The sequence below is a fragment of the Eschrichtius robustus genome, chromosome 12, assembly GCF_028021215.1.
Source record: "Eschrichtius robustus isolate mEscRob2 chromosome 12, mEscRob2.pri, whole genome shotgun sequence".
Classification (NCBI taxonomy): Eukaryota; Metazoa; Chordata; class Mammalia; order Artiodactyla; family Eschrichtiidae; genus Eschrichtius; species Eschrichtius robustus.
In genome coordinates, this window is record NC_090835.1 from 54447478 (window position 1) to 54459724 (window position 12247).

The 12247-nt window shown below is 40.5% G+C and overlaps 1 protein-coding gene across 1 annotated transcript in view; it reads left to right on the plus strand.

Moving 5' to 3' along the window:
• GADL1 (glutamate decarboxylase like 1) overlaps positions 1-12247 on the plus strand; it is a 145486-nt gene that overhangs the window by 71011 nt on the left and 62228 nt on the right. The window contains exon 13 of the mRNA XM_068557871.1: positions 3883-3972. Within this exon, the coding sequence (XP_068413972.1) occupies positions 3883-3972 (90 nt within the window). The remainder of the gene's footprint in view (positions 1-3882; positions 3973-12247) is intronic.

Genomic DNA, 12247 nt, shown 5'->3' on the forward strand with positions numbered 1-12247 from the left:
GTTAGATTGTTTATTTGAGATTTTTCTTGTTTCTTGAGGTAGGCTTGTATAGCTATAAACTTCCCTCTTAGAACTGCATTTGCTGCATCGCATAGATTGTGGATCCTCATGTTGTCGTTGTCATTTGTCTCTAAGTATTTTTTGATTTCCTCTTTGATTTCTTCAGTGATCTCTTGGTTATTTAATAACGTATTGTTTAACCTCAATGTGTTTGTGTCTTCTATGTTTTTTTCCCTGTAATTCATATCTAATCTCATAGCATTGTGGTCAGGAAAGATGCTTGACATGATTTCAATTTTGTTAAATTTACTGAGGCTTGATTTGTGACCCAAGATGTGATCTATCCTGGAGAATGCTCCATGCACACTAGAGAAGAAAGTGTAATCTGCTGTTTTTGGTTGGAATGTCCTATAAATATCAGTTAAATCTTTCAGGTCTATTGTGTCATTTAAAGCTTCTGTTTCCTTATTTTTTTTCATTTTGGATTATCTGTCCATTGATGTAACTGAGGTGTTAAAGTCCCCCACTATTATTGTGTTACTGTCGATTTCCTCTTTTAGAGCTGTCAGCGTTTGCCTCATGTATTGAGGTGCTCCTATGTTGGGTGCATATATATTTGTAATTGTTATATCTTCTTCTTGGATTGATCCCTTCATCATTATGTAGTGTCCTTCCTTGTCTCTTGTAACATTCTTTATTTTAAAGTCTATTTTATCTGATATGAGTATTGCTACTCCAGCTTTCTTTTGATTTCCATTTGCATGGAATATCTTTTTCCATCCCCTCACTTTCAGTCTGTATGTGTTCCTAGGTCTGAAGTGGGTCTCTTGTAGACAGCATATATATGCATCTTGTTTTTGTATCCATTCAGCAAGCCTGTGTCCTTTGGTTGGAGCATTTAATCCATTCACGTTTAAGGTAATTATCGATATGTATGTTCCTGTGACCATTTTCTTAATTGTTTTGGGTTTGTTTTTGTAGGTCCTTTTCTTCTCTTGTGTTTCCCACTTAGAGAAGTTCCTTTAGCATTTGTTATAGAGCTGGTTTGGTGGTGCTGAATTCTCTTAGCTTTTGCCTGTCTGTAAAGCTTTTGATTTCTCCATCAAATCTGAATGAGATCCTTGCCGGGTAGAGTAATCTTGGTTGTAGGTTCTTCCCTTTCATCACTTTAAGTTTATCATGCCACTCCCTTCTGGCTTGTAGAGTTTCTGCTGAGAAATCCTTGTATTTTATTTGTCGTTTTTCCCTTGCTGCTTTCAATAATTTTTCTTTGTCTTTAATTTTTGCCAATTTGATTACTATGTGTCTTGGTGTGTTTTTCCTTGGATTTATCCTATATGGGACTCGCTGCACTTCCTGCACTTGGTTGGCTCTTTCCTTTCCCATGTTAGGGAAGTTTTCAACTATAATCTCTTCAGATATTTTCTTGGGTCCTTTCTCTCTCTCTTCTCCTTCTGGGACACCTATAATGCGAATGTTGTCGCATTTAATGTTGTCCCAGAGGTCTCTTAGGCTGTCTTCATTTCTTTTCATTCTCTTTTCTTTATTCTGTTCCGCAGCAGTGAATTCCACCATTCTGTCTTCCAGGTCATTTATCCATTTTTCTGCCTCAGTTATTTTGCTATTGATTCCTTCTAGTGTAGTTTTCATTTCAGTTGTGATATTGTTCATCTCTGTTTGTTTGTTCTTTAATTCTGCTAGATCTTTGTTAAACATTTCTTTCATCTTCTCAATCTTTGCCTCCATTCTTTTTCCGAGGTCCTGGATCATCTTCCCTATCATTAATCTGAATTCTTTTCTGGAAGTTTGCCTATCTCCACTTCATTTAGTTGTTTTCTGGGGTTTTATCTTGTTCCTTCATCTGGTACATAGCCCTCTGACTTTTCATCTTGTCTATCTTTCTGTGAATGTGTTTTTTTTCCCACAGGCTGCAGGATTGTAGTTCCTGTAGTCTGCCCTCTGGTGGATGAGGCTATCTAAGAGGTTTGATGGGCGGGACTGGTGGTGGGTAGAGCTGACTGTTGCTCTGGTGGGCAGAGCTCAGTAAAACTTTAATCTGCTTGACTGTTGATTGGTGGGGCTGGGTTCCCTCCCTGTTGGTTGTTTGGCCTGAGGCAATCCAACACTGGAGCCTACCTGGGCTCTTTGGTGGGGCTAATGACAGACTCTGGGAGGGCTCATGCCAAGGAGTACTTCCCAGAACTTCTGCTGCCAGTGTCCTGGTCCCCATGGTGAGTCACATCACCACCCCCTCCCCCGGCTCTGCAGCAGACCCTCCAACACTAGCAGGTAGGTCTGGTTCAGTCTCCCCCGCGGTCACTGCTCCTTCCCCTGGGCCCTGATGAACACACTACTTTGTGTGTGCCCTCCAAAAGTGGAGTCTCTGTTTCCCCCAGTCCTGTTGAAGTCCTGCAATCAAATCCCACTAGCCTTCAAAGTCTGATTCTCTAGGAATTCCTCCTCCCATTGCCGGACCTCCAGGTTGGGAAGCCTGACGTGGGGCTCATAACCTTCACTCCAATGGGTAGACTTCTGTGGTATAAGTGTTCTCCAGTCTGTGAGTCACCCATCCAGCAGTTACGGGATTTGATTTTACTGTGATTGCGCCCCTCCTACCGTCTCATTGTGGCTTCTCCTTTGTCTTTGGATGTGGGGTATCTTTTTCGGTGAGTTCCAGTCTCTTCCTGTCCATGATTGTCCAGCAGCTAGTTGTGATTCTGGTGTTCTCACAAGAGGGAGTGAGAGCACATCCTTCTAGTCCACCATCTTGGTTCCTCTTCTGTTTGTTTGTTCTTTCTGTAGCTCCTTTTTTGTTTTTTGGTCAAATTCAATAAGCCTGTTGCAAACTTCAAAGGTGAAGGGATGATCAGACCAAGAGCTTACCTTGTTGAGCTGGAATGTTTCTGGGCTATCAGTTGTAATTTAAAATCCATTAAAATCAAAACTCTTTATAGTACCAGTTTTGATTTTAAGATGGGGGGTGATAGCTGTTTCTTCTCTCTGAAATACTTTGAAACTTTATAGTGACAATGGAGCATAACTTGGTTATTGAGAACTATTATAACACCGGTTATTACCTACAAACTGTGTTTGTGGTGGGAAAATAGAAGTCATTTCAAAAACTGTCAGCATGAAGAATCAGATGAGGAAGGTGCTGAGTGGGTGGGCATGACCCAGCATGACCCAGTTCTTCAGCCATTTCTATGACGGACGTATTCAGCTCTGGGTGTTCTGAGCCCAGGTGCTGAGAGTCTTCATTTTGTGCAAGCCGTCTAGCAGCCTCACACCCTTCCTGATACTGATACTTGAGGGCCAGTAGTCGAACTGATGGCCTTTATTTTCCTTCTGATGCTGTATTGGCCAGGGTCACAGCAGGGCTGGTTAAGTGGAGCCCAAGTATATCATATATTACCGACTCACAGGTAATTGGGGATTTTGCATTTGTCAAGTGTAGCAGGTAATAGAAGACAACTTTGGCCACCTTAAGTAGAGAAGAAATTATTTGAAGGACATGGTGGTATGAGATATAACTTAAGGATTAGGGTTGAAGAGGGATGAACCAGGGTATCTCTAGATATATGTGTATCAGGTGCTAACTAATGGTTAGTTAGAGCTGGGTTGAGTTAGCTTCAAACTTCATTATGTTTATTTTTGATCTTGTGCACACCCCTTACCCAGAGGGGAGAGCACTCTCTCGGTGCACCCAACTGAGAAGAAAATTACTCAATAAGCTGTTATCAAAAGTAAGGTTGAATGGATGTCTAATCTATCAGATTCTGATGTTATCAATGTAAGACACACATGATGACTGAAAGAAACTAGCTAAGAGTTGAATTGCATTCTAAGATTAATTAAAAACTTTCAAACTTTCTTCATCTTCAGCCTGAATATGCCAATGTTTGCTTTTGGTACATTCCACCAAGCCTCAGAGAGATGGAGGAAGGACCTGAATTCTGGGCAAAACTTCATTTGGTGAGTGATAAGGATATTGCATTTTTTCCTTTGGATGAAATAGATTCAATGCCCATTGTCTATTGATCCTATAGATAATTTGGTACTTGCAAGAACTTCTTGAGGATCTAGAGAGGTTGTTCTTAGTATATTAAAAGTTAATGACATGCCAAACAGTTGTGAGCATTTGTTAAAACAAATCAACATACTTGACACACACAAATTCAAAATAATTGTGCTGTTTGCAAGAGAGTGGTAGAATTTGTCAGAAGTTCTAATTCACAGTGCACTTCAGAGCACATGATCTGGTAATGGTTAATGTCATATGATGAATGGCTTCTTCCTTCAACTCTGCTGGTGCATGTCTGTGACTGCTTGCATCACTTCACTAGCAGATAATGTTAAAGTCTAAATCTGGTACCCTTTGTGAGTGTGAGACTTTCTGTTCTTTCCACCAAGGGGCTTATGTGATAAAAAAGAAAGGAAATGTCAGCAATGAACTTCAACTGATCATTGAACTAAATGTGACTTGCAAACCCCTCCTTACCCTCAGTGTGGAAATCAATGATAGTTTTAACAGCTTTGATAGGTGATAGCCCTTCTCCTTGCTCTCTAGAAGAAAAGGAAAAACTTCCCAGTCATGCAAGGGACAGACATTCAGCGCTCACTCTGCTGGGCACTAGAGATATGAACATCAAAGAGACTTGGTCCCTGCCCTGGGAAGCTCGTATTCTAGGAGACAAATGAGTAAAGAGATCATCACAAGGTAACTAGTAGGTGCGTAGATGAAGAGAAACCCTGTAAAGGCAGAGAGAAAGGATATCTACCCCGAAGTGTGACACTAGGTTGGAGTTTTGGACAATAAGTAGGTGTGAGTCAGTGACAACTGTGAAGAAGTGGGTTCCAGGAAGAATCACAACATCATGGCCCAGAGGCTAAGAGGGGAGGGTGTGATCGAAGACCACAGTGGGGCAGGGGGCAGTGCTAGGAGTAGGACAAGAGCAGCAGGAAGGGGAGCACATGCAGGCCTCATCTTCCATGACAAGGTGCTTGGAATTAGTGCCTAGTTAGGGAGAGGTGGGAAGACCATGGCCTTTAAGTCATAGCCACCTGGATCCTCACCTGCAGCATCTTCTTTAGCCTCAGGCCACTTTCTGTTTCTTTGTGGCTCATTTAGCCTCTTGCAAGGTAGCACAGTACATACTCAATATATAAATATCTTACCTCTTGTTAAACCTGAGGTCAGGCAGCAGAGATGGGGAGAGAGGGACAGAGTTACCTGTGCCTTTGCCTAGACAAGCCCTCCATTGGCCATTTCAGGCAGTTAGCATGGTCCTTGGATCTGGCTTGTGTTTTTGTCACACAATGTAAATGAGAAAGTGCTAAAGAATACATTTCAGATGGTAAGTGACTCAAAAAGAAACAATGTGAGAATTTAATGGTGGTATTTCCAGGGACATTTTGCACTTTGATGGAATGCATCAGGCATTGTTTGGTGACATTGAGAAGGATATGGCTGCCATCCTTCTCACTTTCTGATTGTTAAGAAAAGCAACCGAGAAGGTGATATTCGTGTTTTATGGACTCAATACTGTTGCATGGACACGGATCAGGATAACTAAATAGTCTCTTTATGTTTGGGGATACTATGGACTCACTCTTCCATTGTTTAAAGAAATATTTACATTATCTAGTCTCAGAAAATTTAAAGTTGAGGATGGCTATATAAGCTAAAATCAGATAAATCAGCATATAATACACTTTTAATCTTAACTGGAGATCAAATATGAATCAGGACAGTCTCTTCTCTCCCCAGTATTCTCCAGCATTGGTTCTCTCATGATTGACATACATGGTTCTCCATCCCTTCATTTTGGAAACACTTTTCTGCCATTTAGAACAATGGGGCCCTTGCCCAGTCTAATATCATATTATTTTAATTGTTCTGGTTGCTTCTGATTCCTAAACATGTATGCTGCAGATGAATCATCATTGGTTCTGTCTTAGTTTCCGTTTATCCTCTCTCTTGGCATGGGTGTGTGTGCGTGAATTTGGCAAGGAAGGGAGGCATATATATCTGTTGTTGATCTATGTGGTTTCATGCTTACTGTAGTATGAGAATGCAAGTATATGATTTATAACCTGGAGTGTACTTAAAGCACACTTGAAATTTGTTTCAGGATTTATCTTGGATGGAGAATCACAAACAAATAAATAAACCGAATAAGGCTTCGCCCCGCCAATTCAGACTCATGTCAGGCGGAGCTGTCAGATTTCAGAATCAGTGGTGTGATAAGTCTTCCCTTTGGCAGCAGGAGGGGAGCGGGATTATTTCATAAAGAACCTGGAGTTTGGCGGTGTGCCTGTGTGTGTGTGTGCATGTGCGTGTGTGCGTGTGAGCACACACGTGAGACTGTTTCTGAGAACACAGTCACTCTGCTGTCTACTGATGCTGTGACAGCCCCTCTCTGACACTGTGTTCAACCACTGAGTTCCAGCAACTCCTCTTTTTAAAATGTCCTCCATGAAAGTTCTTCTTTTTGGTTTTTTCAGGCGTTGCAGCATTCTAGGTCTTCATTAGTTCCCTGCCCAGATTGTACTCGCTTCTTTTCTGGTCTCTGCCTCCTGTTTATTTTCCTTCCTCTCCGCACAGTCATACCTGCAGCCCTGTTTTATCTTGTCATTTTCCTGCTGGAAGCCTCCGAATGCTTTACACTCTTTACACTCGCAGCTTTCAACCCGATCGACCAATGACCACTGTTTATAATAAATGCTGTTGATGTTCTCTTTATTCTCCTAAGATGAAACCAATAGAAAATAGGACCTACCTACACGGAATTTTGTAAAAGGCAATAGAAGGCCTTACATGTCATATGATGGAAAAATAATCTTTATAATAAAGATATGTATTTCATTACACAAACGTTTGGCATGACAATATTAGAAGACACAAGGAAGTGATAAGATGCTCACACGTCCTTTTAGAATCACTGTGAATGTGAGCCATCTTCAAACGCAGACTCTTAGAAGTAGGTGATGTTACTGATGCCAGTAGTAGGAATGGGGTGATGTTAGTGACATAATTTTCAAAAAAGGTGCACAATTCTTGGTAAAGCATTGAAGAAAACATTTTCCCCTTGATTTATATGGTAGTAGAAAACTTAATGTTTATTTAAAATGGGCACAGAATAGTTTGCATTTGCATGTAAACCAGAGTTAAGTTCTGGGCTTGGATAATTGTAATCAGGCTCCTGGCCTCCTGCATTTCCAGCAGGACATTTCAAAGTTGTACAGGACATGGGGCAGCTCTTCCTGGCTCAGGACTGCTCTTCACGGTGCAAGGCAGCTGGCATCCCTGTTCCCCACCTTCTAAACACAAGGAGCAACCCCCAACATCATGAAAACCAAAAACATCTGCCCAAATTTTGAAGATATTCCCTGGAGGTGTAATACCATTTCCTTGAGAATGGCTGGTCCACAGTATAAAATCGAGTTCATTCTGCTTCGCATCCAGAGGCCTCCATGTCTGTTCCTCAGGCATTAAAAAAGCAAGAAAATTTTAAAAACTTAAACATTCAACTATAGGGAATTGATTAAAATGTGGTACATAATTTATATGCAAATTTGTAGTGTATAGACAATTAAAATTTTCTTCCAAAATAACATATTCATAATTTATTATTAATTGAAAAAATAAGTTATAGAACAGTCACTATATTGTATATACATAGAGATTTATATACATATACAATATTGTATATGTGGTTAGATAAGGGGCACCAAACTATTTTAGAAATAGAGTTACAGATGACTTTTCCTTTCTTGTGTATTCCTCTGCAATTTCTTAATTTTCTACAATTAATATATATTGCTTTTGTGAAAATAATAATAACAGCAGCAACAATAATAATAATAATAAACCAAAGTATAGAATAATTGACCCAACGAAGCCTTAGAGTTCCTTGAGTGTTTATCCAGGCAAAGGTTATCCAGGTTTTGACCACAATCTCCTAATAGTTAAAAAATGTTTTTTTAATTGAGTATTTACCCCAATATGTGTTTATTGTTTTAAATTATCTACATGTATTCATTTTTAAATGTAGCATGTACATTTAAAAAATGCACAAAATAAGTTTTTTTAAGGATAGATTTAAAATATTTAATTATTCAGAGATACTCTAATCTTTTCTTCTTATACCAAAGGGATTGTCTTGTTTGGAGACCATGATTATACCATAGTCAAATCAATTAGTTTGCAAACTATTTTCTCTCATGACTTGCTCCCAGACGTAGTATATAATTTGTCTTCCCTTCCTACTTCTCTTTTTCTCTCTCCTTATCTCCTTACTGAAACACCTACACTATCTGCACTGATTTCAAGTTCAGAGACGTTGCCCCTGGGGTCCACAGTGAGAGCTTCAGCAGGTTTCCCAGGGCTTCCTGAAAGCTGCCTGCTCTGTGGTCGAGGTAGACTTCACTCGCTAAGGTGACTGCCCCAAATAAGATCATGTATGTTTGTTTCTTCTCACTTGGTGATCAGGTATGGAGGGCGAGGGAGCTGGGGAGAGAGGGCAAAGATAAAACTGAAAGCATAAGACCCAGAGAATGTAATTGAAAATTTCATCAGTCTGTTTTATTTCATCATTACTCAATGTTCTGATGCAGAAGATTTCCTCTTTTGTCGACATTTCATAAACAGTCCTGCATTCCACCAACATAATTTACATTCTTAAAAGTAATTACCAAAAAAAAAAAAAAAAAAAAAAGTAATTACCAAGGTGTCTTTTTGTACTTAAGCATGGTCATTTCAGCTTTTTTTTCATTCACTGACCTGCAGATTTGTGACTAATGTTAGACATTTATAATAGGCTCATTTCTCCTCAACAGTAGGCAAAGAATAAATCTTTTAGAAACTACTAGATGGGTTCGTTGTATTGCTTATTTGGTGATATAACTTGATACGGTATTCCAGATATCTTTGGAGAGAATCTAGTGTTCTCCCTGGTGGGTTTCTGATGAACGGCACTTGAAGATGAGACAGCGTAGACTGGGTAGGGTTGTGTGCTTTCAAGGATGCCCACTTTCTGGGTTTGCATCAGGGAGGGCCTCAGGGCCCCTGGCTGTGCTTCACTTGTTTCCTCTGTGTGTGTGTATGTGTGTGTGCATGTGTGTTCACATGAGTGCATATGAGTCCATACACGTTTTGAGGTCTTCTGTGTATTTTGAGGACTTTGATTCTGATTTTGTTTCCCTCATCATCTGTGACATTTGCTTATCAAGCACTCGTTTTTGGGTTGTGGGAAAAAAAACTCGTTTCTTTAAAGGTGTGACAGTGTTTTGTTTTTTTTTTAATTTTCAAAGATGAGTTTCTTTTTTAACCCTGTGATATAGAAATTATAACATCTTCAAAAATCCTGTTTGCTAGTGGATATCCCTCATTTTAAAGCTCTACTTTAAAAAAATTATATTTAAGGAGAATGTAATATAGAAGTGTCTTAAAATAAAATATTTCTGAGTGTGACTTGAGACTGTCTCCTTCTGATGATGGCTGGGATGTCGATTTTGAAAATGCTTAACGTACTAAATACTTAATATACTGTTTCTTGCAGATACTATATTATTTTTCCCCAAATTATTAAGACCTGAGATAAAATGCTGTTCTTTTAACTATTCTCTCAGGGAGAGATGTTATTTTCTACAATCTGTCAGATATTCTACTAGTTGTAATCAGTTTCTTCTGTGTAATTAAGGGTCAAGGAGCTACTTAGGTAAGTCCTGTGTGTATGGCCTTCTTCAGAAATCAGCTGGGGAAGCTGGGTGTCCCTTCTGTTGAAGGACATGGGATACTCTGTCTTATAGCTTTTATGCCCATCTCTCTTCCCCAGTTGTTTACTCCTAGTCTTTCTAAATAGCTCTACTCCATTGGATCAATAAAATGTCAAGCAGTAAAAGATTCCAACAGCATCCTTGTTGGATATGCGTGTACCATGGGGAAGTTCACATGAGTTGTCCTTTGTATTCAACAACACCTTTCAACATGTAGAATACATTTGCCAAATTGGTGTTGTTAATTTATTTATTTCATATGTTGCTTTTTAGTCTTTTAAACATTATTTTCAGACACATAGAGAAGAATTTCCATGGATAGTTACTTGAATCCCCAGGAAAGCCAGACAAGTCCAGATGTCCTCAACAAAGAATTATTTTTTCTTTCCTTTATTTTTCTCCCCTAAGTTTATTGACTGTGCAAGAAGTTCTAAACTTGGAATGATCTACTGAAAGTTAAAATTGAGCAAAATGAAGCTGGGTGTCTCTGCAGGCTGGGGCTGAACTGTCCTGGACCTGAGGTCAGGACAGGACCGGGTCTGAGAGGAATGTCCATGGGTGTGGCCTCCTGTAGCTCACTCACACCAGCGCACACTCCATGGGGCACTCAAGGTAGCAGTAATGGGAAATGAGGCCAAAGAACATAGCTAAAGCTGCATTTCACAAGTATCTTTTTGTGCCTTGGGTTTACTCTTTAGCACACAAGCAACGAGTCTACTTGATGCCAGGAGTATGGCTGGCCTTGTCTGTAACATTTGCATATGAACCAAGTTAATCACTTAAATACAACAGTTTCTTCAGTCTCTGCTCAAATCTTCAGGCCCATCTGAAATAATTCTGAATTTCCAGATCTATCAGAGTGCGAATTGAAGAAATGCAGAAGCGTAATTAGTTTCATGGAACACTTACCCTGAGTATAATTTTATTTAGTTCACTCAGTCAGTAGTTACAGACTCAAAACCTATAGAAGCTAGGCCAGTAGCATACATGAGGGAAGTAGACGGGGCGTAACACAATAGGGAGTGGTGGGGACTGTGGACAGCTGGAAAGCAGTGGCCCCAGCTAAAGGGAGCAGCCTCTACTCAGCTCCTAATGATGGCTGCCATGTGGAAATGCAGGTCTGGGTTGCCAGGTCTTCTTATTTTTAAAGAGATGCTAGATTTATAGAAACTTATGTAAACCGTCCTTTGCTTTTAGTGTTTTAAATGTTGGCAAGTGAAAAATTACTAAGGTTGGCGGGTTCTGGCCTTCAGGCTTTTAGTTTGCAACTCTTACCTAAATCCATTAGTGCCCTATCACCTGTTTCTCTTTATGTGTCACCAGAAGCTCCTTGAGATGAGGGTGTGCCCATCTTTGTCTTTGTTCCCCCAGGGCAGCTAATCTGATAGCCAGTCCCAGCCCGCCATGAACTTTGAGAGATGTCAGGGTTCTGTGTCATCTACCAGAAAAAGAAAACTCACTGTTGCATGCTGTCAGACTTGTAAACGGGGTTTTAAGAACTGTGGTCTTGTGGTCAATGTGGCAATACAATTAGGATATACGTGTGTTTGCTGTTCTTTTGATGTTCTTGTGTTTTCTCCTTTCCCTGTCCTGAGCACTGGACCTGGCCTCTGGGCTCCATGCTTTTCTTGAGGCTTCTGTAGCCTTGAAGACATCTGTCTTCCTAGATTTTCTGAAAGCCTCAGCTGGCCAGAGATGAAACCCATAGAGGAAGGCGAGGAGTCTGGAGGCGGAGAGGCAGGCACAGGAGAGAGGAGCAGAAAGGGGTGTGCTGGAGACAAGAGCTCTAAAGATAAGGATGAATCCCAGCTTCCCTTCTCTGAGTGCCCTAAGGAGGTGTGTGTGTGTGTGTGTGCACGCGCGCGCGCACGTGCATGCGTGTGTGTGTGTGTGTGTTCCAGGTGATGGAATGTCTGCCCATTCCTAACAAGTCACAGCCTATCAAGGGATCATGTTGGTTCAGACCATAAGCATTGAACCATATTGAACCAATGACCTAAATGTTAGCCCTGGCTGAGACCCCCAAGAACCTCTGCAGGACCCAATGAGGCTGCGGGAGCCATGATAATGACTGAAATTGACTTTTAACCTGACCTAGTAGGATAGCGGCTTGAGGTTGGATTTAATTTTATTTAAAGGATATAAAGTACTGTGACATTTCTTGCACACCTGAGCGAAATTCATATCCATTAAGGAATTACTCTGGACTTGATGCAATATTTATTGTTGCAAAACAAAGAATGGATCCTGTGCTGAAAGAAAAAATATATATATATTTTTGCATGTTGTCTTTGAAGTCCCTTTGCCAGTGCCAAACCTGCCCCCTGGTGGCACTTTTGCTCATTTTTCCTTTCCTTGCTGGGAAGTGACACTAAATGCTGACTGAATAAATGCTGTTATAAAATGTTACAGAATTACAGCGTCACTGGGGTCAGGGCTTCTGGATTCTACCAAACCCAGAGCAGCTCAC